The 22549-nt window shown below is 48.5% G+C and overlaps 1 protein-coding gene across 1 annotated transcript in view; it reads right to left on the reverse strand.

Moving 5' to 3' along the window:
• The window catches only part of Galnt17 (polypeptide N-acetylgalactosaminyltransferase 17), a 230389-nt gene that overhangs the window by 75910 nt on the left and 131930 nt on the right, over nt 1–22549 (reverse strand). The window contains exon 6 of the mRNA XM_071605427.1: nt 14881–14998. Coding sequence (XP_071461528.1) covers nt 14881–14998 — 118 coding nt within the window. The remainder of the gene's footprint in view (nt 1–14880; nt 14999–22549) is intronic.

Genomic DNA, 22549 nt, shown 5'->3' on the forward strand with positions numbered 1-22549 from the left:
CCACATTGCAGGAGTCCCAGCTGGAGAGGGCGGTGTCAACCAGGTTCCCATTTACAGAGGATCAAATCATTGCTTTCCTCCCAGGGAGATGAATGTGAGCGGAGACTTTCTGGAGCTGTATAAATAGATGGATGTGTCCCATAAAATAACTCACAGACGCCTACGATCATTTACAACAGGTCTGGCAGGCTGGGAGCCAGCAGGAAATTCCAAGAAGAGTAACCACACAATTTTGCAGCAGTAGAGTAAGTGGTTTGGCCATTATGATAATGCATTTCAGCAGAGCAGATAGAGCTCCCTTAATAGAATACATTAGACACCATTTATAAAAATATCAACATTGCCATTCTGTTTCTGAACTACAACTTAGACATAAATATAACACAATTTATGGATGAGGAAATCCAATTTCATGCTGTTGGAAAACACATTTTTGTTTATTACGTAACTACAGTTCTCTGTCTGTGGGACAGTGCATCTCATGAAGGATGTGCTGGGGTCTGCGTGTCGACGTCAGGGTGATGGACAGCCTTCCGACTGTGAACAGAGGTTTTTATGCTGTGTGCTGTATACAAGCAACTTCCTGAGCACTGACTGTATGACTGTCACTCAGTGTTGATGGTGTCTTGACAGTGTCTTGACAGGCTTCCAGATGCCGCAGGACGAGGCACCCTGGATGAGTAAATACTCCTAGCAGGAGGTGGGAAGCCCCATAGAACGTGGGGGTCAGATGCATGAGCTTTGGCTCACCTACTTGTTAGCTGCAACATCTCGGACAAACCACGTGGTTTCTGCGAATCCCAGCATCATCACCTGTAGAGTGGAGTCTGTCCTGAGTGATTCTAGGACTCTCACTAGCATGACTTGCCAAGTTGGTGAGGAGCCCAGCACGGAGTCTGGCATGATGCCAGGGCTGAGCAACAGCAGGGGTGACTCTGACGCACTGCTCTGGCTGTCCCACCTAAGGAGGGCAGCCCTGGGAACCCGTTCAGCCCACCTGTGGTAGAGCACTTGCTGCTCATCAAGGTTGCCAGGCTCATCAAGGTTGCAGGTGTTTTGTTTCCTGCTGTCATCCTGCTCCAGGCAACTCCACATGATGAAGGCAGCGAGTGTATTTCTCAACACTCTCCTCTGAGTTTTAGAATTCCAGGGGCCCCTGTCTTCACCCTGAGGGGCCTGTTTTTCCTCTCTGGCTTCTCTTGGACAACTGCTGCAGTCCTGGTGTCTGTGCCCTCCAAACTCATGTGGAGATTGAAGCCCCAAACCATATGGCCGTGATATCGGGAGGAAGGACTTTGGAAGATACTTAGGATCAGATGAGGTCATGAAGGTGGGACCCCATGATAGCATTAGGGAGTTTATACCTCCTGCCATGCTGTGACCCAGCAAACCCCTCACCAAGTGCCCAGAAGGTGCTGGCGCCTTGCTCTGGGTTTCCTGGACTCCAGAACCATGAGCCTAATAGAACTCTTCCCTTTATACATCACCCAGTCTGTGGTATTCAGTTATAGCAACAGAAAATTGATTTAGACAATGACCATAAGATGATTTGGGGTGAAGGAGGGTAGAGGTTTTTTTTACTGTTATGCCTGACAATTCTTAGATTTTTAAAAATTAATACCCTAGCAATCCTCTTCCTCTTCCTTTTTCTTCCCACTCCCCCTCCTCCTTCTCCCCTTCCCAGAATTCCTAGCTATTCAGACACTGAGCTCAGCCACAGTGAAGGTCCTCTCTGTTTTGTACACAGGATTTCATTTAATATTGACCTTGCTATGGCTTGGATGTTTGTCCCTCCTGACACATACTGGACTAGGTAAGATCATGCACAGAACGTTCACAGCCTTTTACAGTGAAGGTAGATATAAATTCAAAGATTTGTGATCCTATAATCACATGTGAATTGGAGATATTAGTATGAAATAATTATTTATATTTCTCTTTATAAAAACTTCAGAACTATCTGGGTTTGTTTGTTGAAAAGCTTCGACACTGAACAATCCACGAGCCAGGAGCACCCTCACAGACAGGAATATGGTCTCTAAATACCACTTCTCATGAGAAGAAATCAGGGATCCTTGGAGTCAAGGCTGATCCTAGGTCTGAGACAGGACACATGCAAAGTGAGTCCGGAACCTTCTGTTGTGCCAGAAAGCAAGGAGGCCCCGCAACACGGCTGTGTAAGCCTGTGGCTGATTTCCCCTCGACTTCAGGTTTTGTTATTCGGAACCTGAAGGAGCCATAAGCACTGTGAATTCTTCCCCAGTGTGTGGCTCGCCTATACTCTCTCTCTCTCAGTTCATGAGAATATCCTTCATATGTTGATGGTTTACAATCAAATGTCCAACAAGAGTCCCTTGGTTGAACAAAATACAACCCACTACATAATAGAGTATCATGCTATTTCATAGTCAGTAATACATGGAGCGATGAATAAAAATGAATTTCACTAGTCTATTCGTCGTGCTCTCTAAAGGGTGCCCTTGGTCATTTTTGATTAGAGCACATCCACCACCCATAAAGCAAAAGGCAAGTCAGAACCAATAGCTGCCATCCTAGAGTCTGGGGCTGGACGGGGCTTTCCGAGTACTCGTGGCAGACAGCGAATTCCCGGTGAGTTCCAGGAAGACAGGGAGCTAACGTTATCTGTGTTAAAACGCAGAATGCACTTGGTTGGTCAGCACTTGGCTGCTCTCCAGGGTCCTGGTCCTCTCTGTGAAGGCACCTGGGTTCCCAGCAGTGAGCTGAGGGATGGTGGTCTCTCTGGGCCTGTCCTACTTCCCAGCCAGAAGCACAATGCTCTGGGGTTGAAGTGGGGTAGGGGCAGCCCTGGGGAGGCCTGGGGTCCCATGTACCCCAGGGACTTTCACTCTGTCACCTTCCCTGGCACCTGAGTCACACCACCCGCTGGGCTCTGGGGGTGTCTATTTGATTTTTAATAGTGTGTTTCCATGAGCTTAAATTGTAAATTTTGATTAAGTCCAAAATATCAATTTTCTTATTATTTTTTGGGATACAGTCCAGAAAATATTGCCTGCCTCGAGATTCTCTCATGTGTTCACGAGAGCCTTTATGGATCATAGAACTAAATGGGAAAGACAGAACCATAAAGACCCTTGAAAAACACAGAAGAAAATGAATAGACAAGCCACAGGCTGGAAAAAATACTCAAGCACACACATTTGAAAAAGGAATCATATCCAGAACATATATGGTGAACTCCTACAAATCAGGATAAAATAGAGCACCACAGTGTTTCATAATGGACAAAAGACGATATTCATACGAGACACACGGAAAAGATGCTGAGCATCAGCAGCCATCAAGCAACTGCCGATCAACCACACGGAAGTAGCACTTCAAACTGCGCATGTCTGTTAAAAATAAATCCTGACCACACTAACGATGACCAAAGACAGGGACACTGGGAATGATTACACAGCCCTAAAGCATTGGAAATGGTATGCTTTGGAGACCTGGTTGACAGTTTCTTACAAAGTCAAGCACACACCTTTCATATATTCCAGCTGCTCAACCCCCAGGTATTGACCAGGAGAAATCAACACATGTCCAAAAAAGACTTTTAGTGAATGTCCGTAGCGGTCCCAGATCAGAAATGACCAGAGCATCCCTCAGCCAGAAAAAGAGTGAACCTGGTGTTGCGTGTTCACAGGATGCGACACTTGCTTCTCAGCAATAAGAGCCAACGAACCACAGAGAACGCACTACAACACGGAAAGATCTCAGAAACCTTTCTTCAGCTGAAAGCAGCTGTCTGCAATAGATTATGTAAGGCACGAGTCCATCCATTGAGGTTCTGGGACAGGCCCAGCTGTTCTATGATGAAGAATATCAGAAAATGGTCAATTGGGGTGGAAGGATTTGGGGAAATGGGAAGAACTGAGAGGAAATGGAAAAAGGGGATTTTTCTCAGGCAACTTATGTTCCATATCCTGTTAGGCAAGGTGATTATAGGGTGTGAACCACAGAGAAACGCCTCAGACTGAAGACTGACAATCTCCACAATTGTATTATATTAAATTATACCTTAATAAAAACACATAGAATGGGAAAAGGTGAATAATGACTATAATGGATTTAGACACATAAAAGGTATACTTTGAAAAATTTTTTTGAGTCCGTGACATTACAGAATGAGAAAAACAACATCCTCATTGGTCACCTTTGGAGGTTGCTATGGCACCAACTCATTATTCTAGAAATGTTTAAGCAAAAAGAAGGAAGGAAGCATTTATCCAGCTTTCCTTATCCAAACTATTTCCTAGTATCCAAATAGTCAAAGAGGGAGAGAACTTTCTAATGGAAGAACCCAGCCTGTAAATGCAGAAGAGATGTAGAATTGTTTCTAACTCATCATTTTGCAGGCACTAATGAAATAATGGACACGCGATGCTCATCTGTGGCTGCTACAACCACTAATCAGGTGAAAGTCAACGGGGAGCTTTATAATGGATCAGTGGGGAGACGCCAGGAGCCCCTGTCAGATCTTAACGCCACTAAAGGGTGACAGCCTGACATCCAGTTATCTCCTATGTGGCGTGATGGGCAGTTCACAGCACCACCTAAAGCATTCTTGCCAGGGAAGGAGCCAAGGCAGGGAGGGAGCTAATCAATCTTCCTGATCTAACTACAGTTCAGGAAAACAGAGATTAAGACAAAAGAGTTAAAGACCTCAAGAGAGAGAGATCAATCTGCCAAGTCCAGACTCTGCAAATTTTTACAGGACAAACAGCTTGGTTTCTTCAACAAATCAACAGCATGAAAATATTAAAAATGAGGGAAAATGTTATAGATTAAAATGTACTTAACAGACATATCAACCAAATGCAATGTGGTTGGACCCTGTAAGAATACATTTTTTTTTTTTACAGGATTGAACCCAGGGCCCTCTACCACTGATCTACAGTCTCAGACATTTCTATTTTTTATTTTGAGACAAGATCTTCTTAAGTTGCCTAGACTGATCTTGAAACTTTGATCCTCCTGCCTCAGCCTCCAGAGTTACTTGATTTGGAGGTGTATCCCACCATGCTACCATTATCTGAATTATTATTTTTTCTTTCTATAATGCACCTTTTTTTTATTAGTGCATGATAGTTGCATACAAGGATGGGATTTGTTGTTACATATTCCTATGTGCACACAGTGTGACAGCACAGTTTGGTCCCTCTCACTCCCCAGCACTTCCCCCTCCCTCTCCTCCTCTCACCTCTTGGTCCCTCTCCTTTACTGACCATCCTTGGATTTTCATGAGATTTTTCCCCCCACACCTTTCTTTTTCTTCTGTCTCTCCAGCTTCCATATATGAGAGAAAACATCTGACCCTTGACCTTCTGAGTTTGGTTTATTTTGCTTAAATGGTCTCAAGTTCCATCCATTTTCCTGAAAATGACCTAATTTCATTTGGTCTTTATGACCAAATAAAACTCCATTGTGTGTCTACGCCACGTTTTCTTATCCGTTCACCCATTGATGGGCAGTTCACCCATTGATGGACACCTGGGCTGGCTCCGTAGTGTGGCTGTTGTGAATTGTGCTGCTGTCTGTATACACAGGGGTGCGTGTATCACTGTAGTGAGAGGACTTTCATTCCTTAGGGTAAATATAGAGGAGAGTGTAGCTGGGTCATATGGTGGTTCCATGCCTAGTCTTTTGAGAGCCTCCATACTGATTTTCATAGTGGTTGTTCTAACTTACAATCCCACCAACAGTGCACAGGTGTTCCTTTTCTTTACACCATCCCCAGCATGTAATCTTATTTGTATTCTTGATGACTGCCATTCTGACCGGTGTGAGATGAAATCTCAGTATAGTTTTGATTTGTGTTTCCCTAATTGCTAATGGTGTCAAACAATTTTTTCATATATATGTTGGATATTTTTATTTCTTCTTTTGAGAAGCATCTGTCTAATTCATTTGCCAATTTATTAATGGCCTTATTTGGTTTTATGGTGTTAAGTTTTTTGAGTGCCTTATATATTCAAGATATTAATCCTCTCAGAAAAGTAACCAGTGAAGATTTTTTTCCCCATTCTTTAAGTTCTCTCTTTACATTCTTAATTGTTTCGTTTGTTGTGCAGAAGCTTTTTAATTTGATGCCATCCCATTTATTAACCCTTGGCATTATTTCCTGAGCTTCGGGGTCCCATTGAGAAAGCTGTTGCTTGTGTTATATACTGGAATGCTGATCCTCTTTTCTTCTAGGAGTTAGACCGTTTCTGGTCTAATCCCTTAGTGTTTGATCCATTTTGAGTTGATTTTTCTGTAGGTGAGAGATAAGGGTCTAGTTTCATTCTTCTACATAGGGATAACCAATTTTTTCCAGCACCAATTGTTTAAAAGACTCTTTTCTCCTTTAGCATCTTTGTCAAGGATCAGATGACTGCAGCTATGTGGGTTTGTCTCTGTGTCTCTTACTCTGTGCCATTGGTCTGTGGGTTGACTTTTATGCCAGTACCATGCAGTTTTGTTACTATAGCTCTGTAGTATAATTTGAAGCCAGGTCTTGTGATACCTCCACCATTGCTTAGAATTGCTTTGGCTATTCTGGGTCTTTTATTTTTCCAAATGAACTTTAGGACTGTTTTTCTAGTTCTATGAAGAATGTTATTGGTATTTTGATGGTAATCACATTGAATCTGCATATTGCTTTTGGCAATATGGCCATTTTAATGATATTGATTATGCCTATCCATGAACATGGGAGGTCTTTCCGTCTTCTGAGTTCTTCAATGTTCTATAGTTTTCATTGTAGAGGTCTTTCATCTTCTTGATTAGATTTATTCCTAGTATTTTATTTTATTTCATTTTTTGAGGCTATTGTAAATGAAATTATTTTCCTACTTTGTTTCTCAGCAGATTCATTGTTGGTATGTAGGAAAGCTGTTGTTTTTTGTTGAAACTTGCTACTTTGATGAATTATTTATTAGTGCTAGCTGTCTTTCTTTTTAAAATATTTATGTTTAAGTTATAGGTGGACACAATATCTTTATTTTACTTTATGTGGTGCTAGGCGAACATGCTAGGTGAACACAACCCCAGCCCAAGTGCTAGCAGTCTTCTGGTGGATTTCTTTTTTGAATCTGCTACATATCAGATCATATCAGCTGTAGACAGTGAAAATTTGACTTCTTCCTTTCCTATTTTTGTTCCCTTTATTTCCTTCTTTTGTCAAATAGCTCTGGCTAGAATTTCAAGCACCACATTAAATATGAATGGTGAGAATGGGCATCCTTGTCTTGTTCCAAATTTTAAAGGAAATGCTTTCAGTTTTTTCCCATTTACTATGAGGTTGACTTTGAGATTTTTCATATGTAGGCTTCATGATGTTGAGGGAGGTACCTTCTATCTCTAGTCTCTTCAGTGTTTTTAACACTAACGGGTCCTGGATTTTGTCAAAGGCTCTCTTTGCATATATTGCAATGACTAATTGATTTTTGTCCTTAATTCTATCTGTGATAAATTATATTTATTAATTTGCATATATTAAACCATCAACCAACTTACTTATACTATGCAATCTTCTTAGTATGGCATTTAACACAATTTGCTAATATTTTATTAAGTATTTTTGCCTCTAAGTTTATCAGGGATATCATATCAGTCTGTAGATTTGTTTTTTCCCTTGATGCGTCCTTACCTGGTTTTGGTACGAGTATGATATTGGCTTCATACAATGAATTTAGAAGTGTTCCCTCCCTTTCTATTTCATGGAATAAATTAAGGAGCATTAACATTAGCTCTTCTTTAAAGGTTTCTGAGAACTCAGTGGAGAAACCATCTGATCCTGGACTTTGCTTTGTGGGAAGGCTTTTAAATTACTGCTTCTATCTCCTTACGAGTCATTGGTCTGTCTAAGTTTTCTATGTCCTCTTGATTCAGTTTTGGCAGGTTGTATATGTCCAGAAATGTATTTTTTAAAGGTTTTCCCATTTACTGGAATGTTAAGTTTTCAAAATAGTCCCTAATGATCCTCTGGAATTCTGTGATGTCTGTGGTGATGTTTTCCTTTTCATTACTAATTTTATTAATTTGGGTTTTCTCTCTTTTTCTCTTAGTTAGTTTTACTAAGGGTTTATCAATCTTGTTTATATTCTCAAGGAACCAACTGTGTTTCATTGATCCTATAATATCATCTATTTTTGAGAAGGTTTCATGAGCTGCTGGAAAGAAAGTAGATTTAGCTGGTGTTGGAATAAATATTCTATAGATGTCTATTAAGTCCATTTGATTTATAATATTATTCACATTCAAACAATATTTTCTGTTTTTATGTCTGGATCACCTGTCCAATGGTGGGAGAGGTGTGCTAAAATCACCCAGTATTATTGTACTGGGGTCTATCTGAGGCCAATGTCTCTTTTTTAAAAAAAATTTTTAAAAAATATCTATTTCTTAGTTGGACACAATATCTTTATTTTATTTATTTATTTTTATGTGGTGCTGAGGATCAAACCCAGGGCCTCGCACATGCTAGGTGAGTGCTCTGCCACTGAGCCACAACCCCAGTGGCTAATGTCTCTTTTATGTAATCAGTTGCACCCATTATGGGGCAAAAATATTCATTATTGTTTCATATTCTTGTTGGATTATTCTTTTTACTGGTATGACATGACCCTTTTGTGGTTTTTTGATTAATTTGGTTTGAGGTCTGCTTTGTCAGATGAGAGTAGATTCTCCTACTTGTTTTCAGGCTCATTAACTTAGTATATCAATTTCCTCCCTTTCGTTTTTCAGCCTGTGACTGTCTTCGCCGGTAAGGTGAGTCTCTTGGAAACAACATAGGGTTGAGTCTTGTTCTTTAAACCATTTTGCCAGCCTATGTCTTTTAGTTGGAGAGTTGAAACAAATTCCATTCAGTGTTATTATATAGAGATGTTTAACAATTCCTGCCATTTGGGTTTATTTATAATGTTTAACTTGGTCCTATTTCTCATGAAATTTGTTCATTTGTGAGACCTGGGGTTTTTTATTTTTCCTGTGTGGAGTATTTCCATAAGTATGTTCTGTAGCGCTGGCTTAGTAGTCATGAATTCTTTCAGTTTATGATGATTGTGGAAGGTTTTATTTCCCCTTAACTTTGAAGGATATAGTTGCTGGTTATAGCAATTGTGGTTGGCAGTTATTTCCTTTAAGGACTTAGAACACATCCTTCCAAGCCCTTCTGGCTTTTACAGTTTATGCTGAGAAATCAGAAGTGATTCTGATTGGCTTGCTTCTAAATGTGACCTGACTTTTTCACTTTAGGGTTTTAAAATTCTATTCTTTTTCTATAAGTTAGGCATGTTAATTATAATGTGCATGAAGAGGTTCTTCTTTGATTTGTCTCTTTGGGGTTCTGAATGCTTCCTATATCTGGATGTCCACCTCATTCTCAAGAAAACAGGGAAAGAGAAACAAGAGAGCAAACAAATAAAAATAACAACAACAACAAAATAAATAAGATAGAAACCCTAACCCTCAAAAGACAAGACAAAGAAAAATAACTACATTTAAAAAATGCTTACAATGGAAAAAGAAGCAACTATGTATATGTATATATGTCCATGAACTAATGAACACAGCAAGAACACCAAAACAAACAAACAAACAAAAAACAAATGGAAGAAAGATTCTTAATGAAAAATAGTTAACAAGGATGACTGGTTACTGCCTGTAACTGTCCTTCTTTCTGTTTCTTCTTGGGCTATGTACCGAGTGTGTGTGTGTGTGTGTGTGTGTGTGTGTGTGTGTGAGAGAGAGAGAGAGAGAGAGAGATAGAGAGAGAGCGAGAGAGAGCACATTAAGTGCACACTGGGGTCTGTTAACCCCTTCCTCTTTTTGTGTTGTTCACCAAGCTCTCAGCTGGTGTGGCTTAAAACTGAAGCTGGTTCAGATAAGTCTCAGCTTTCCTTTTCCCCTGTATAAGGTATGATGGAAGAGCTGTCGGTTGGAGTTCTGTCTTCACAGACCAGATCCTTGCACTCCAGAGTTCTATGAGGGGAGTTCTGGAGGCTCAAGTCTAATGTGGCCTCAGGGACGTTAAGGTGGTGTCTGCTCTGGAGAGATTAGATCAACACACCCCACAGCATGGCCATTGCTAATCTTTTTAGGGAGTCTGGAGCCTCCAGGAGTTCTCCTCCAAGGGCAGGGGAGCCAATCCCTCACTCTTCTGCTGCCCACCAACACAGCCTTCCCAGGCTGAGTCCTGAGTGTTCACACCTGCCTGTCAGATTCCCCACTCACCTTAGCTGGTCATGAGAGCTGCCAGACTCAAAGGGAAAACCAATTGGGCTCCTCTTGGCTTTTCCAACTTGAATCTCCCTGGTATGACCTTCTCTGTACATCTTTTGCTCCTATTCCTTTAGCTACACAGTAGGCACTTGCCAGGACAGTGTGACCATGTTTTCTATGACCTCCCAGCTCCACAACAGCAGTTGCAGCATGGCCTCCTCCAGATGCTCCTGCCTCAGCTCTCTGCAGCCAGTGGAGAAACAGACAGCATTTGCAAACACCTCTTCTCTGTGCAGCCTCTGGATCAGCTAAGTCCAGGCTGCCTTCCTGATTCCAGGTGTTTCTGTCCACATCTGTCCATTATGCTTCTGTGTTCTCCCTCCGCTCTGTGGCAAACCTGTGCTGCCACTGCAGCTGCAACCTAGTTGGGTCCAAAGTACTCTTTCTTCTTTGTTCAATGAGCCCAAATTTCTGAGTCTCCAAGATGTGCTGAGTGTCCAGTATAGAATTCACTGAAATCCATCTTTCCCTGAGAAGCAGTACTCCCACTGCCTGAGTACGAAGCCACTAGCAACCAGGAATGCAGCCTTCCTGTAGCCTGCCATCTTGAATCCCTCCCTGAATTCTTAATTGAATGCACCAACTGTAAAGAATATGTATTTTGAGGAAATACAACAGAATTATTTCTGAGAGAACAGGAATTGGATATTAAATTGTGCTAACGGTAATACTATGCAAAGCCTATGTTTGAAAAAGTCTTCCTATATTTGCAATGCATTCTTAAGTATTTATAGGTGGAATGACATGATGTCTGGGGATTTGCTTTGAAAGAGTCGAGAAGCAGTTACTGAAAAAACAAACAGCAGAATGTTGACATTTGTTGAACTTGAATGATGAACACACGTGGATGCACTACGCTGAATCTATTTCTGTGTATGTCTCAAGTTTTCTATAATAAAATGTTGAATTAAAGTAAGAGAAATTAGCATAAAATGTAATGACTGAATTCTTCATTTAGCAATTTGCTTTGTGGGGGAAAAAAACAGTAACAGACAAAGCATCTAAATTCCCCTCATTTGCTCAGGGTAGAAATCTAACATTACAGAATTTTACCAACATTTCAGAATTCTCCTCCTAACAGGCAGGAGGAGTACATTCTGGTGTTCTACCCAGCGCAGTAGGGCGACTACAGCTCATAGCAATCTCTTATGTATTTCTTTTTACCATACGTCCATTGGTTCACTATAGGTGGCACCTTTACGTATTTGTAGGAGCACATGCTATAAGAATATCATTTGGTCGACATCATTCCCCAGTACCTTCCACTTCCTTCCCCTCACCCTTCTCTCATGCATTTCAGAATAATTGGAAGAGAGGTATTCAAAGGTTCTTGACACAAAGAAATGATAAATGTTAATTGTCCCGACTTGATCATTACACGATGCGTACCTGTCATCAAAGTGTCACATGCCACCCATGAAATCTGTACAATTAAAATTAAGTCTCAATAAAAACTTTTTAACAATGCTGAAAAACAAGGCTTCTGCCAAAAGTCAGCTCTCAGTGGCAGGACCATGTGGCCTGTGGGACGCGAGAGGCAAAATCCCTCCTAGGTCTCTCGCCTGTGTGCTGCATGTGCTGGGCCGGCCACAAGAAGCAGGCGATGGTACTCCATGGGGGGACTATACTTCAGACCCTGCGGACACTCTCCTGAAGACGTGGCGGGGCACCCAGGGCGGTGACGGCCATGGAGATGTGAAGCTTGGGGCCGTGGCCTGGGCCGTTCACTGCGGTACTCCCAGGGAGTAGGACGGAGGCTGGCTGGTCCCTGGACTGGGGACAAAGCCCTCGGGTTCAGGGTTGGGCTGGAGGCAGGACTGAGGAGTCCCCGTCTCCTCTGGGGATGGGGACAGCCACCACCGAGCAGAATGGCCTCCCTTAGACCTGTCCTCCATGTCGCTGCAGGCAGGGTGAGTCATTCCTGGGGGTGTAAAGTACTGGGCGGTGGTGGCAGGTAAGAACACTGAGCTGCATACTTCTAATTTGATAACAAGATGGATCTTAAATGAAATTCCCCGGTAGTGGCAACCATGGAGGAGGTGTGGATAGGTTTATGAGGTCAGTGGGGTGATCATTTCAGAACGTACGTGTGTCAGAACATCCCGCTGTGCACCTTAAAGACGTGTGATTGTTCTGTGTTGGCAGGCTCAGTAATGCTGTTAGAAATAGATCTACAGGGGGCTAGGGCTGGGGCTCAGTGGCAGAGCGCTTGCCTCACACATGGGAGGCACTGGGTTCGATCCTCAGCACATAGGAAAATACACAAATAACATAAAGGCATGCTGTCCATCCACACCTACAAAAACAATAAAAAAATAAACCTACAAGTGCAGAAGAAAGAAGAGCAGATGGGTTTGTGGGTGTGGGAAATGAACGCCTTCTCCTGGTGAGCAGTGAGTGCTGCTGTCACAGCCTCTGTTGTCCCAGAGAACAGCAGCTCTGGAAGGTCCTCCCAGATGCCCCGCTGCTAGCATGTCTGTGGGGCAGGGCATCACCCCACTCCGTCCCTCCCGGGCCCGAGCTTCTGGCCCTTTCTTTCTCCCAGGGCCTGGTGCCCTTCTCATGGCACGCAGATCCTGAAATTTTTCATGTCTTCAAGATAAAATGCAAAGAAACGAAAGCTCAACTGCTCCATACGGGGTTCTCTGAGCTGCCTCCTCTTGGGCCGCGTGTCCTGCCTTCTCCGTAGCCCTCGCTGCCTTCCGAGCTGGCGGGTGCCCCGACCCCCCACTGCCTCTACTCCTGTCAGGTTTCCAGGGAACTTGTTCAATCTTTAATCCACAAACTCCGATCTGGCCACAGATCAGGCGTGGTCCTACACACCTGGGGCGAGAAAGATCCGTGCCCCACTGATCTGTGACCTACTGATGTGGAAGAGAGAACTAACGAATAAGCAAACCCAGGATGAGGAGCCCAAGTGCCAAGGCAGGAGACGGGCGGAGGAGGGAGAGAGGAGCAGGTTGGGTTAGGGTGAGGCTGAGTGTCAGCACGCTGGACCCAGGTCCTGTCGGCAATTGCACTCAGAAGGGATGGACAGGCAAGGGCTGGCTGTGCTCATGGGCCTCTGAATTGCTGGGCTCTAGAAGAATCCTGCACAAAGTCCACCCAGAGAAAAACCCAGCCTGGAAATCAAAGCCCGGGAAGCAGAACCTGCCCTCTTGAAAGGGGAGCAATTTTAGGATCCAGGGAAGGTCCCCGCCTCCCCCTTCGTTTAATGCAGCCCCGATATTCTGAACATCATGAGGACACAGGGTCTTTCAATCCACAGAGAGCTGAGGGTGGATGGGGACAGTAGGGTGTTCTAAAGGGGCTGGGTACCAAGGGATAAACCAATGGAGCAGACGCTAAGAGTGGGCATTCCTGAGGAGCGGGTTCTGCCCAGGGCTTGTGCAGGGGTTGAATACAAAAGAAAACGCACCCGAGAAGTTAGAACAAATGCAGAGGAAATTAGCATTCTGACCGTGCTCTGAGGTGTCCCCGATACACCTGCTCCCAGGGCCCTACAGGCGGGGTGTGGAGGGGGCCAGCACAGACCCAAGCCTGGCTTTTCCACCAGCATCTTCCCAGCGTGGTGGTGGACACGCAGGCAGGAGAAGTAGGTCTCCTGGAAAGTGGTTACTGCATTGAAGAGAAAATCCCTCCATAACACTTGCTGAGCTCGTCAAAGCAGATTCTGTCCAGGCCCCTCACAAGAGTCAGGGACAATGGCAATGCGGCTCTGTAGCAGGAGAGACTGGGCCCAGCTCCAAATACAGCAAGTGTGAATTTACAGCTGGGAGCAGGGTGGGGTCAGTGCACAGAAAACCACTGAGGAAGCGAAGGGGTGGGCGGGATTCTCACTGGCGTGGTGCGGGGTGAGGAGCCTGGTTAGTTATGCACCAGGCTTAGGCGGAGGGAGCGGCTCCCCTGGACCTGACCCCTGACTGAGGAGGTTCTGGCTAAAGCCTGACTCTACAGAGTGCAGAACCCTAGGACCAGGCTCAGGAGCTGGACCAAAATATGGTCCAACAAGGACTCGTCACCAAGCACTTAAGGAGTCCCCACTTGACTCTACAACTAGAGGCCGGATGCACTGGGGGCTTCCAACTTTCCCATTTCACAGTGAAACTCTCTTTTTCAAATACAAGCTCCGACAGAGCTCAGCGAGTAAAATCCATGACTGGGGAGGATGACCGGCCAGTAACAGCTACCCGGCTCCCTCCCCGTTCTCCTTCAGACTCCCTGGGAAGTGCTTCTGAGAAATAGGAGACCCAGGATGTGGTGTTTCCCTCCTCCAGCATCCTGAGTTTACCTGGGCATGGACATCGTATTCAAGGAGATGGCTTAGTTGTAAGACGAACTTAAGGACAGAGTAGAGTTGGGCATGAGTGGGAACCCAACTCCCTGGGTGACACCCAGAGTAGGCCACCAGGCCTAAGCAAGCCGGCCACCCCCCAGAGAGGGCAAGGGGAGCCTTCCCCATTCAAGAAGGCGGAGGACCCTGCTCACACATCTGCCTGCCAAGGAGAATAACCGACGGTGCCAAGGAGACTCAGCAGCTCCGCGCAGCACCTCGAAGACGTCAGGAGGGAGGGACGCCACCTCACCAACCTTGATTCCCAGCTCGATGTTTTCTCCTCCGTACACGTCCATTCCAGGGTCCAGAAGACCAATTTCCCCAAAGAACTTCCTGTTGACCACGAAGGAACAGCCGATCATGGCTGGCGTCCTGCAGGAGAGAGAGAAGCTAAGAGCGGCTGATGCAGGGAAGCATCCACCCAGAGGCCCCTGGAGGTGCCGGTTCCACTCCAGCCTCTCCTGGGGCCTCCACTCAGCACCCAGCCATCAGGCTACTGGTGGCTGCAGGAAAGCAAGGGGCCCTGCGGGGTCCAGGGACGGCCAGCTCCCTGGTCAACTGCTCGGGGATTGATCTCACACACATGTGCTGTCTACACACATGGAAAGTGGCCCTCGCTGCACTCTGGGGACAGTGGAGAAACAGCATGGGGGTCCACAGTCAGTCTCAAGGGTTTTAGAGAAGCTGAAGGACAGCAGTGACTTCCACCGTCACTCATGTCCTCCTGCCCTGAACCCTCAGAGATCAGGCTACTGGGGCCCACAGGTATCGAGAAAAATGGTGGGAAGATGATCTCAGCAAGGTCACCTACGGGGGCCTCAAATGTCTGAAAACCAAGATTGTTATTTTATTTTTTTTTATATATGCATCTTCTCAATTGCTTCTTCTGGAAGAGGCTAATGTCAGAGACCAATGCTATGAAAGATCATGTGTGGTGACATCGCACAGGGTCCTGTGTGCAGGACCTGACAGACATGCTGCCCTCACACATGTTCCATATGGTACAGGGACCATGCACCATTTACCCACAGGCCACGCTTCACACTGTGCGCTGTTCATGAGAGACACCCACGGGCCACGCTCTACCCTGTGTCTCTCCAGGATCGCAGGGTAGCATTGATCTACAATTGCCGTGTTTTCTTGCCTTGGTTTCCAGATTTATAGGCATCCTTGTGTAATAAATTTTTTCAGCAAACAAATTCTCAGCATCTACTATGTCTAAGGTATTTTTCTGGTGCTACAGAGAGAAGAGAAACTCCAGGCATATTTCCTTAATTCAAGCAACTAAAAGTAAATATGATAACATTAGGATAAATAATATCATAAATATGTAGCTATAATAAATGTAATAATGTTATAAGAATCAGTGTTACAACCCTTTATTGAGTGATTACTACCTCAAGCACAAGGTACAAGGCGGTGTCCGTGCACTCCCCAGGTAACCACCTCCATGACCCTGTGAAGAAGGCAGATCCATTTCCACCAACAGCTGAGGCCCCAGGAAACCAAGTGGCCTGCTCTGAGTTGCAGAGAAGAGCTCGGGGCCTGTCTAACTCCTAAGCTCTTGATTTCAGGCCTTAAGCTTGACCGCACTCTCCAGAAAGCCTCACGGATGAGTTAGCAATTCCACTGCCAAAGGCCAGAAACAGCATCTCCTGCGGGAGACTCATGGACGCTCCCCTGGGGCCAGCAGGTGGCCACTGGGCAGGACACTCTTGAACTGAATCGCGGGCCCCAGCCTCAGGCGCTTGCCTGCTCATTTGGACGGCTACTCTGATGTTGACCTTCATGTCCACATTCCGACCCTGGAAGAGCTCTTGTTCCCATGTGGGGGGCAGGCGGGGGCTCATGGCGGAGCACAATGTTCAGAGTCTAATGCCACCGAACACTGAGACTGCATAGCCACCACAGTGCTGGAGACCCTGGGTCACCTCCACAGAGCCAAACAAAAGAAGACGTGCAGTGTGCCGGGGGCATACAGCAGGCGCTCAATAAATCATGTGCCTCTGTCCTTTTTTTGTGAGGGCTGTCCAGGCTTTTCCAGAAACTGCCCGCCAAGCATGCCTTTGTACAGAGGACACCGCCCCCAGCAGGTAGAGTGTGCCACCATCACTGCAGCAGGGATAGCAGTGCCTTCCGGGTCACTCTTCCCTCCAGCCTGGCCCCCTCAGAGAACCTGGAGAGGCGCTCCATGAGCCCACCCCTGGTCTCAGGCAACCCAATCAGAAATAAGCCCTGATCCCAAACCAGGTCAGCTGAATCCCCTTCCTCCCGGAGCCAGAACCAGGCAGACTCACGCACTGGGGGCTCCGGCTGCCGATCTGGAGCAGCTCTGGTGGGCAGTGGGTGGCTGAGCCAAGGGCGGAGCAGGCACACAGCGGAGAAGGGAAGGTGCGAGGCCATGTGGAGAGTGGCCGCCTGGTGTCCTGGCCTCACCATCTGCTAGGCAGGTGGCTCTGCTCCTGGCCCCTGGAGCATAGGAGTCCTGAGTGACCTTGAGGTCCTTCTTCCACTTGGACAGTATTAGGTTAGTTTCTGTTCTTTGAAACCAAGTGGTGACAGTGACATGTGCCATCTTCTCCTACTTAGGATTCAAAGAAAAAGAGAAAGAAAGAAGAAGCCGTGTCACAGGTGGGGGGGACTGCAGGAAGGTCAGCCTTAGAGAGCTGGAGCCGGGTCACCGAGACTGCAGGCAGGCAGTGACACTTCTGCTGGGAGGATGAGGGGCATCTCGGGCAGGATGGCGTCTGCAGAGTGGAGGGATGGGGAGCCCCTGCGTTAACTGGTAAGTTCTGAGGAGTTACAGCAATATCTCCCCCACAGCCTACGCTTAGAGTCTGAAAATGCCCAGGGTCAACAAGCCATGTAGGTAGGATCCTTTTCCAAGGCTACTTCCTGACTCCAAAGACAAGCAGGGACCTTAAAACCACAGGGAAGAGGCCACACACTCTGGAGGGAATGGCCATGTGCACAGCCCTGTGGGCCACAGGAATGGTTCCCAAAGATCCGTCCAGTCCACCAAATGAGCCCCCCACCCCATAGCTCCTTAGAAGATGCAGGTCCTGCTTCCCCCGCTGGGCTGTGGAGTGTGACTGCAGATCTGAGGCTCAGGAGTCTGCGTTACACCAGCAGAACTATCCTGGGGGGCCCCGTCTACACCTAACTGCTAGGACCCTCCCCAGAGCAGAGAGGCTGTCCCTGAAAGTTCTCTTTGCTTTTGGTAGTTGCCACCTGCCACCTCTCGGACCAGGGAAGGCGCTGGCTGAGTACTGGGGAACAAACAGGTCTAGGGGTCATGCTTGGTGGGGAAGCCTGGGGAGCCTTGGGGCCAGCCAGACAGCAAGGAAGTAGGCTTCAGTGAGGGGTGGGAGGGAGGAGGAGGCAGGGCAAGGAGGAGGAAAGGAAGGAAGAAAGGGGGAGAGGGAAGGTTGGGTGCGGTGGTGCACACCTGTAACCCCAGAAACCCTGGAGGCTGAGGCAGGAGGATCAAAGCCAGCCTCAGCAACAGCTAGGCGCTAAGCAGCTCAGTGAGACCCTGTCTCTAAATAAAATACAAAATAGGGCTGGGGGTGTGGCTCAGTGGTCAAATACCCCTGAGTTCAATCCCCAGTACCCCCAAAAATGGGGAGGCAGAGAGGGAAGAGGAGAGAGGGAAAGAGAGAAGAGGGCAGGAGGGACAGCAGAGCTGGAGGGGTCAGGGCTCAGCGGCCACAGGCCCATCCTCCTGCCGGATCCCGCTCTGAGACCCTTTGGATCCCACTCTCTGCCAGGCAGCCTGGTATTTCAGTACAGTCTGGTTTTACCTGGACGAGGTGGGTGGCAAGGAGAGGTGGTTTCCCATAGGACTTGCCTGGGCCTCCCCTGTGGTCCCTGCTCTTCTCAGTGCCTGGGACCAGGCTCTACAGAAGTCCCAGGGCTGCTCACAACAGAACAATGACGTTCCCTCAGTGGCTCCTCCATGGGCACAAGGCTGGGGCAGGTCAGCTGCCCAGGCTGGCACCAGGGTCCATGGGAGGCCACAGCAGGCCAGGCCTCCATCTGACCCCAGGCTGGCAGAGCCAGAAGACAAGGGGTAGGGGCCGGTCCTAGCGCAGTGGAGATGTGGACCCAACAGGGACAGTGTCATGCAAAAGGCCCCCTAAAGGCCACAGGAAATCTGTCACAGAGTCAAGAGGAGCCTGCGGGGAGGAGGGGCTGCACAGAGTCCCAAATGAGCCCAGAGGTGGTCTCCCCTGGAAGGAGGCAGAAAGCCAAGACCTGCACAAACTGGGCCCTGCCTTCCTCATAGAGTGGGGAGCACATGGGGCTCCTGGCGGCTGCTCCTGACCAGCTGGCCTCGTGGATGATCAGGACACACCCTGCCCACAGGGGGCGGCCACTGTAGGCGTGAGTTCAGGGAGAGACCACTTGGGACCTGGGATGCTGAGTGGCCGTCCTTGCCTCTGTCTGGGAGAAGCAATTCTCCAGTAGAAGGCCACTTCCCACCCCATGCAGGGTGGCCGGTCAGCCCACCTGGTCCTCATGATCAACAAGCCCAGAGTGAAGCGTGGCCCCACATCCCCTCTGAAGCATCCTCATCACCTGCTCGGCCATGCGAGCCGCAGTCAATGGCATTTGGGCACTGATGAGGTCCTAGATCGGCACTTCCAGGCTCATTGTTCACACTCCACTGTGGTGACCTGGTGACCTGCCATCAGCACAAACATTCCAACCCAGAACTGTTCACAGTGGTGGTCGTAGTAAGGATTTGCCAGAGCCGGGTGGCTCCTTTACAGAGGAGAAGAGAATTTTGCCATCACACAAAATGCAGGCGACACGCACAGGAGTTCCAGCTCAGCGAGGGAGAGACGAGCCAAGGGGAGCCAGGAGGACAGGCCCAGGCTTTTTCCCTGGATAGGAGGGGCTCTCCATTCCTGCTCAGCGTCCCTGAGCAGCAACAAAGACCCATCCTGTGCGCCCTCCGCGGCACCCCCTGGGTGAAGCGGGTGCAGGCTCAGGTCTCCCCTAGCACCCTGTCCTTCCCAGTTCATTTTCTGCCACCCCTCTTCATGGCCCAATCACGTCGCACTTTGTGGTTCTTGGTGGGCAAAGCCCAGTGTTGGTGCACAGTACACTCTGTCCCCAGCCACCCACACCTCTGGCCACAGTGGGAGGAACCACAGGCACTGCGAGGGTCCAGCTGCCCTCTGAACACACCGCGAACTCCACACTGCCCCTCCCGCTCTCCTCAAGCCCCCTTCCCCGGCCTCCTTGAGCCCCAGTCCCCTCTTCCTTACCCACTGTCACATGACCTTGCTTCCCATCCTCCCAAGAAACCAGCACACCCCAGAGAATGTCCACACCACACAGGACCCACTTACTAGGCTCAACAGCCCGGCCTTCCTTTCACTGGGATCGTATCGTCCACCTCACTCTCGGCCGAGGCTGAGCACTGCACTAACAGAGATTTGTCCCCTCTTGCTACCCATGGGCTTCCGTCCAGTAGACGCCTACCCCCCCACACAGGGCATAGGTCAGCTGCCCTCTTGGGCAGGGTGTCCCCAGGACCAGGCCCCTCCTGGCTGCCCGTCCTCCCTTGTCGCTCCCTCTCATAGCCAGGCTCCCTTAGGGGCCTGGCTACACCTGGTGTCCACCCCTCTCTCCAGCTCTCTCCTAGGTCTACTCCAAGTGGGACCCCATGGCTCCCCTGCACTGCCTTTGCCAAGGTCAAGAGGGCCAGTCGTCGGGATCCAACGTCAGATCCCAGGGCCCGTCATGGGCACCCGCTCACCCGAGCAACGCAGTTGACCCTCCCTTTCCCTGCAGGCAGGGGCTCCATCAGGTGTTCAGGGCACCACATGCTCAGCCATCTTCCTGGTCCCTCTTCTCCACCTGGCCGACTTTTTTTCTCCTGATATTGGACGCTGGAGGACCACAGAGCATGGCCCTGGGCCTCCTCTGACCACACTCACTCACGGGCCATCTTGTTACTCCAGGGCTCTCAACAGCATTGAGACTCCATGGCTTCCAAATCCCCCCTCTGAGGTCAGTGCCTCCGATGGCCCACTCGACGCCACCACCTGCCCAGCAGAGGCCCCTCCGCAGCTGACCTGGGGCTTTCAGCCTTTCCCCATCAAACCTGCTCCTCACAGTCGTCCCTGTTTTGGTGAAACCCACCCCACCTGTCCAAGTGCTGGGCAGAAACCTCTGTACTGGCCTTTGTGCCAACTGGCTGGAGACCCTGAAGGCTCCACCACAATCACCGGGACTCTGCAGCCATCTCCGCTGCCACCAGTCTCAGCATTGTGACATGGCATTGCTTGGTGGCTACAGTCCTCACCCAGCTCTCTCCTGCCCCTCCTCTCCTCCGTGAGCTTCCACACAGCAGCCAGACAACCCACTGGCACCTGCCTCGGCCCTGGCTGTGCCTCTCTTAAAACCCCAGGAGCCCCTGTCCCCCCAGAAGGAAAGCCAGGTCTCCCGCTGGCTTCCAGGGCTCCCCTGGGTGGCTCAGACCCTGGGGTCGCTTCCTCTCCCACCAGCTGTGCAACCCGAATATCCACAGACAGCTGCACAGATTAGCAAAACGTGTCCACCCTACAGATAAAGTATCCCCAGCCAGACAAAGCGCGCTGCTACACATGGGTGGGCCTCGGATCCACGCCGAGTGAGGGGTAGAGGATAGACTAAAATGCCACTTGTCACCTCGTTTGATTCCCATGAAATGCCCCAGTGAACAGGTCCAGAGAGCTGGGGGCTGCCTTGGGCTTGGTGGGGAGCAATAGGTGGGGCTTAGGGTACTGGTTTCCATTAGTGGTGGTGAGAAAGTTCTGGAATCAAGGTGGTGACATTGCACAATGTTGTGAATATACCCAGGGCCACTGAATGGCCAACTTAGACACATTAGAAATGTAAGTTCCATGTTATGTGTATCACCACTGAAAAACCATGGAGCTGGAGACAGCTGGTGCCAACTGTATTAGAAGGGAGCGCAGGGGCATGGGGGAGGGTCTGCTCCCCCTCCTGCCTCCTGCTGGTGCAGGCAGAGTCTCTAGCACTGGGGAGAGAATGTCCCGAGACGTTTCAGCTTCAGTCCAAACACCGGGTTTTCTTCTCCATCCTCAGCCCTGGGGTCAGCACCGCAAGGTAAAGACCCCTGTTCCCAGGGGTGCTGAGCTTGGGAGAGACCGCCAGGGGCATCCAGGGCTGTTCCTCCTGCAGAGGCCAGAGGCCATTCCCTTTGTTAGTCCCGCACAACCGAAAAGACCCACTAGGAAGGCTGAAGCCCAGAGGCACGGACAGAGTGTCCCTGGGCTACCTGGAGAGGCCCTGCCTCAGCAGAGCCCAGAGGGGCTAAGGGCACAGTGCAGCTCATCCACTGGGATGGGGAAGCAGCTGGGTTGCCACTGCCCCGAAGCTCTGCCACTTTCTGCCATCACCTGCCTGCCCGTGACTCAGTCTCTCCATGGTTAATGGGGCCTGGACTGTGCCTCATCTACCTGTCAGGGACCATGGTCTAAAACCTCTGAAACTCTAAGCCAAATGAACCTTTCCACTCTTTTAAGTTGACTAGCTCATGTATTTTGTTAAATAAGGGAAATCTGACTAATGCAAAAAACTACCTGGCTAGTGGCTGAGGGGTAGGGGTACCTGGCCCTCAGGTGGCCCAGGCTGACTTTAGGTCTTGTCCTTCTCAGCTTGTCCTGGGTGCAGCCTGTGCCTCTGCATGGGTGTTCAGGAATGTGTGTGTGAAATCCCATCCCCCATGGCTCCCTGAACCTGTTCAGTTCTGAAGGCCTCATCAGCGTTTGTAAGGGAAGGATTCTGTGCAGGGACCAAGATATTGATTCACTTTCGAACCCAGTGAACTGCCTGTGAGGCCATCCAGGGAGCCTAGTCTAAACCAGGTCCCAAGCACCAGAAGGTATCAAAGCACATGGCACC

Source organism: Marmota flaviventris, chromosome 19 (assembly GCF_047511675.1).
Source record: "Marmota flaviventris isolate mMarFla1 chromosome 19, mMarFla1.hap1, whole genome shotgun sequence".
Lineage (NCBI taxonomy): Eukaryota > Metazoa > Chordata > Mammalia > Rodentia > Sciuridae > Marmota > Marmota flaviventris.